The sequence below is a fragment of the Pteronotus mesoamericanus genome, unplaced genomic scaffold, assembly GCF_021234165.1.
Source record: "Pteronotus mesoamericanus isolate MK-2021 breed Mesoamerican mustached bat unplaced genomic scaffold, CSHL_Meso_final contig_72, whole genome shotgun sequence".
In the NCBI taxonomy this organism is placed as follows: Eukaryota; Metazoa; Chordata; class Mammalia; order Chiroptera; family Mormoopidae; genus Pteronotus; species Pteronotus mesoamericanus.
This window is the reverse complement of record NW_026555242.1, coordinates 533,202-538,933: the sequence shown is the minus strand read 5'-3', so window position 1 is coordinate 538,933 and position 5,732 is coordinate 533,202. Positions and strand designations below refer to the sequence as shown.

The following is a 5,732-nucleotide window of genomic DNA, read 5'->3' as shown; positions in this document are numbered from 1 at the left end:
GTATGCATATTTTGGCCCAAAAAGGAGCATACTAACCACACCACTTTGCACTTTCATTTTCCTTGACCTATATTTTGACAATTGTTCAACAATATACATTGATAATCCTCATTTTTTAAACCACTGCATAATGTATTTTACAGTGACTAGCCATAGTCCTCTGCTAATGGACATTTAGGGTATACCCAGTATTACAAACTTTGCTGTATTAAACATTATCTTCAATTTTACCACTTAAGTGGGAAAAAACTTGAGGCGTAGACTGAGGTATATCTGCTGAGCCAAAGGGTATATCCATTACACTTTTTGATAAATATAATCAAATCATCTTCCCAAGAGGCCGTATCAATTTACACTAAATGTGAGGCTTCATTTTGGTCTTTAAAAAATTACTTAAAAAGATGTGTAACCTCTCAGAGTACAGATATAACTGTAAAGCTATTTAATAGCCTACCCTTTTCCCTCTGATTTTAATTACCATATTTATCACAAACCAAATTCCATGAAGTACTCAGGACAGTTTCTAAACCCTTTCCCCAACTCCACTGATCAATTTATTTTTGTGCCAATAACATCCTGTTTTTACTCCAGTGCTTTGGTGTCTGACTACCTAGTATGTAACTATATCACCTCCATTGTTTTTTAAAAATGTATTGCACAGAAACTTTGGATTTTCAGGTTCTACTAAAAAATCCTTCTTGGGTGGCAATGAATTTAAGCATAAAGTTGGGAGAATCAACAGCTTTCAACACTGCCTTTCCATTTAGATACGTGGTATATGTCTCCATTTAGTTAGGTCTTATATTCTTCAGATCACTTTCTTCATGTAAATTTTTCATATTTCTTGTGAGGTTTACTATTTTATAGTTTATGGGTTTTGTTATTGTGAATGGGACCTTTTTCAAGTGTATCTTCTAATTTGTTACTGCAGTATATAGGAAATACGAGGGGGCCCCCAAAAAACCTGAATTTATTTATAAAAAATTATATTTATTCTTATATGTTTAAATTTCAGTCACCATCAAAGTACTCCCTATTTGATGTGATATACCTATCGAGATGTTTTTTCCACTGCTCACAAGTTTTTGAACTTGTCAATTTTGATGCCTTTTAGTGCTCCTGCCGTTTTTTTTTGTTTCACCTCTTTCACATCAGCAGAGCATTTCCCTTTGAGGACTTTTTTCACCCACGGAAATGAAAAAAATTTGCTTGGATTGAGATCGGGTGAATAGGGAGGGGGGAGTGTGGGCCGGTGTGCTCCTAAATCACCCATCATGAAACAGGCAAGGGTTGAGTCTTCAAAAAAATTTCACTGATGCTGAAGGCTGCCTCTCACAACACCACCAGCTGGTACATCAATACACTCACCTGATGGAGGAAGCCTATGCTACCAGGGGCCCACCCTCCAAAAGATAATTCCAGTTTTTTGGGGTCCACCCTCATATACTAATTTTGGGCCTCAGTTTATCCTCTATAAAAGGACAGAAGCAGAACTACTCAGTAAAAAGTTTCCATGCTTAAATAAGTATGGGATAAACAAAGCTAAATAGATTTGTTGCAGGACTTAGGAATGACTTTTAATACACTTTTGATCAACAATCCACAAGAAAGGCACAGGGAATTTCCTGTACTTAATTGATCATGAAACCCTATCCCAAGACATTCTGAAACATACTTTGAAAAAATGTACCCAATAGCATAGCCAATAAAATATAATTAAAAAGCAGAACAAAAAAAATACACCCAAAGACCCTTCTAGTTTCTAATCTGTCTGGGGGTCTCCAATGATCTGATGCCCAAACTCCCTCCCTTACCCCCAACCACCACACAGAAGACAGCCCAGTATCAAAGCAAATGCTTTAATGAGAGTTACTCAGAGAGCCATGTCTCTCAACAGTGGGTGCCAACCTCCACTATTCTAGATCTCTTTGCCGGGAAGGTAAGCCAGCAACCAGGGGGTGGGGCGGGGACACAGGGATCTGAAGGCTAAAGAGTAAACTGGGGCCAAGGGAGGTTGGTGAGGCACCCTATGGGGGGGCTGAGCTCTTAGAAGTTCAAAGGAGCATGGGCCTCAGGCTGGCCCCTCTTCAGGCATTCCTAGCAAAGCCACAAGGGGCTCAAGGGGGGTGGGGTTGCTGACAGGCACAGGGTGGGTGCGTTCGTGCTTGCGTAGGTCACTGGCACTCAAGAAGGCCTTGGGGCAGTGGGGGCAGGTGTAGGGGCGCACAGAGCTGTGTGTACGGCTGTGCTTGCGTAGCCCAGCCCGGTCTGAAAAGCTCTTGCCACACTGGGTACAGGGGAAGGGGCGGAGCTCTGGGTGTGAGCGCTCGTGCCGTCGCAGCAACGTCAGAGTGGAGAATGTCTCCTTGCATTCTCGGCACACAAACTGTGGTGGCTTCTCATCAACCTCCTCACCCCCGACCTCGCCTGTTCCCTCCAAGGGACCAGGAGCCTCCCCAACCCCAGCATCTTGGCATTCCACATGCTCCACAGTCATGCCCACCACTTGCCACTGGGTGGCCATCACACCGCCTGATTCGGGGGGTAGCCCTAGCAACCCTGCTGGAGGATCCCCTAACCCTGCACCCGCTGCTGGGGCCACTGAGCCCTCCCCTGCCACGCTGACAGGTAGAGCTAGCCCCACTACCAGCTCCTGTTGTGGGGGAGCCCCTGTGGCCTCGCTATTTCGATGGGTCCGCTCGTGCTTCCTCAGGCTTGACGATACCACAAAGGACTTTCCGCAGGCGTTACAATGGAAGGGGCGCTCACCCGAATGCACCCGGCTGTGCTTAGTAAGACTGGCTCTCTCGGCGAAGGCTCGCCCACACTCCTCACAACGAAAGGGCCGCTGGCCTGAGTGCACCAACGCGTGACGTTTGAGGTCCCAGGAAGCCACGAACGTCTTGTCACACTGCAGGCACTTGAACGGCCGGTCCCCTGTGTGCACCCGCCGGTGCATGGCCAGATCCGCAGGCTGCCGGAAGTCTTTACCACACTTCTCGCAGCGGTAAGGCTTCACGCCCTCGTGCGCCCGTTGGTGGCGCCGGAAGCTCGAGGGGTCAGAGAACATGCGGCCACAACGGGGGCACAGAAAGGGCTTTTCACCAGAGTGAGTGCGCTCATGGCTCTGGTAGGAGCTGAGCTGTGTGAAGCCCTTGCCACAGGCTGGGCAGCGATAGGGCTTCTGTGCCGCATGGATCCGCTGGTGGCACGTGAGCGAGGATGAACGGGAGAAGCTTTTCCCGCACTCTGAGCAGAGGAAGGGGCGCTCACCAGTGTGGGACCTGTAGGAGTGTGGGGGAACCCGGCATGAAGGTGGCAGGTCCATCACCTGACCCCTGCTGCCTGTCTGCACTGTAAGTTAGGAGACCTTAACATCCTTGACCCAATCCCTTAAGAGCCACAGAACTGTACCCCAGGGAAAGAAACCTTCGGGCTGGGAGTCTAGATTCCAGAAAAGACCTCTCTCTGCTCTCCAAAGACCTAGACATATCAGGTCCCACTTACACTTCTTGTGCTCCACCAGAGACCCTCTGAGTAGCCCAGCTTCAAGCCCTGACCCTTCCCTGCTGTCCAGGAACCCAAGCCAATCAGACCCCACTTACATGGGCCCTATCCCAAACTAATTTGCCCCACCCCATCATGCCACCGATCTACCAGGATCACCAGCTTCTCTCATGTACACACTACTCACTACCCATAGCTCCACCCCACTCACCTTCCCATTGGCTCATTCCACTCCTTAAAACCCAAGCCCAGGCTGCACTGATAATTGAGCAGCCACTGCTGTCCCATTTCCACCCCTTTAACCTGTTCTTTCCTAACCCTTTAAGCGCCCTCACCGCTCATGGTTGCGCAGGTCCTTGAGTTCGGCATAGGCCTTGCCGCAGCGCTCACAGCCATAGGGCCGCAGACCCGCGTGTGTGCGCCGATGCTTGCGAAAAACAGAAGGGTCAGCAAAGCTCTTGCCACAGTCTGCGCAGGCGTAGGGCCGCTCACCCGTGTGACCACGCTGGTGGATCTTGAGCTTGGAGAGCGCGCCATAGGCTTTGGGGCAATGCGCGCAGCGGAATGGCAGCTCACCAGCGTGCGAGGCCAGGTGCACGCGCAGGCACACAGGCTGCATGAAGCGGCGGCCACACTCCGGGCAAGGGAAGGGCTTTTCGCCTGTGTGGCTGCGTCCGTGACTCCGCAGCTCAGGTGCTGTTTTGTAGGCCTTGGGGCACAGCGGGCATGCATAAGGCCGAGGCTTAGCCGCTGCACCTGACACTTTGTCCCCACTGGCATCCTCTGCTTTAGGTTCTGTTTCTGGCTTCAGCTTCACCTCTGCCACCTCCTCTGCGCAGTCTACAGGCCCATGGGTGGCAGCGTGGCGCGCTGCCCTGGGTGCATTTGGAAATGTCTTGGTACAAGACAGGCACTTGTAGCGGCGGCCAGATCGCTTGTAGCCAGGACCTGGGGGCCGGGCCTCCGCAGACTCCACCTCCATGGCCTCGATGCACAAAACTCTTCTGAGAGAAAAGCAAAGTTAGACAGAAGCCACATTCCTTTACCGTTCTCCAAGGACTCTCCCCTCACCAAGGCCTTCATGAGGCCTCAGTGGGATCCCTAACTTAGCTGCATTTCCCATCTAGGACCCCGGCATCCTTCCTTTCAAACATTCCTGGCTCTGACACTCTGCTCAAGTTTCCTCTCTGGTCTGTTCTCTGATAAAAGGAGTTGGTCTAGGTGACTTCAGAGGGGCTAAGGGAGGAGGCTGGGGTCATCAAAATGTCCACATGCACTTCCCTCCCCAAGCTGAGCTTTTCCAGACCCTGTGCCATTCATAGATGGCCCTGGTTCCATCCATCTCACCATCTTCCTTCTTCAGCTCGGCATCCAAGGCCTGTGCCAGGATTCAGAATCCTATGCAAAGCTGCAAAAAGAGGTACCTAGATGTGGATCTGGCCCGAAGATCTCTAAGTGCCCAGGGAAGACAGAGGTGGGTCCAGAAGAGAGTAGAACCAATGGGCTAAATATGATCATTGGCACCGTTTGTCTGGAAGTGATAGGTCCCCAGCATAAGTATTTTGTTTTCCCCCTTTGGTTCGTTAGCTTTCAGAGGCAGCAACTGTTCACACAGATTTCTGGCCTTGCAGGCTGTAAGGAACTCCACCCCAGACAGGAATCCTAGTCTACTCTCTGCTCTGGACTCATTGTGGGGTCCTGCTCCCATAGCTCTGGTAATGGGGAGCTCAGTCACTCTCAAGGCAGCTAGAGCCATAGCTAGCAGTTAGAAGCCTCTGAGTCATAATCATGTATCTGACCTGGCCTGGCCTCCTGAGACACCCACTCTAGTTTAGGCCCTTTCATTCTCAGTTCAGAGCCCTCCACACAGCTGTTCCGGTGGATGACAGCTGGAAGGAAATAGGATTAATGGCTGCATTAGTCCTAATACCAGCTCATCCCCTGCTGAGGGATGAAGGGAAGGGGATTATGGCATATCCACTTATGGAGTGCTCAGCAGCAGCTGCTGGGAGTGGCCTGGATGGGGGTGAGGTTCTGCTACTGAGAAGGGAGGGGAGCCTGGTATGCCCAGAAGCTAGGCTGGGAGGCAGGAAGCCTGAGTTCTCCCGCTCCTTTCTAAGCCTGTTTCCCCATCTGTAGGGGTTGGATACTTTTAAGTTATGACCCAGGGAGGACACTGGAGCACCTGGAGTGAGTGGCAGAGGCTGCATCTTTAGAGTCAGCAC

The 5,732-nt window shown here is 50.6% G+C and overlaps 1 protein-coding gene across 1 annotated transcript; it reads right to left on the bottom strand.

Moving 5' to 3' along the window:
- Nucleotides 1-1,932: 1,932 nt before the first annotated feature.
- ZNF668 (zinc finger protein 668) lies at nucleotides 1,933-4,489 on the bottom strand. Its single transcript, XM_054582798.1, has 2 exons — nucleotides 3,843-4,489; nucleotides 1,933-3,284 (listed from the first exon to the last, which is right to left on the bottom strand). Exons 1-2 carry the CDS (start codon nucleotides 4,487-4,489, stop codon nucleotides 2,072-2,074), a joined length of 1,860 nt encoding a protein of 619 aa, XP_054438773.1. The 3' UTR covers nucleotides 1,933-2,071.
- Between the last annotated feature and the right edge of the window lie 1,243 nt (nucleotides 4,490-5,732).

Bases quoted from the DNA above. Each gene is read 5' to 3' on its own strand.
- ZNF668 (XM_054582798.1), bottom strand. From the start codon at position 4,489: ATGGAGGTGGAGTCTGCGGAGGCCCGGCCCCCAGGTCCTGGCTACAAG. The intron at 3,285-3,842 runs GTGAGGGCGCTT...ACACTCCTACAG, and splicing joins GACCTGCGCAACCATGAGCG to GTCCCACACTGGTGAGCGCC.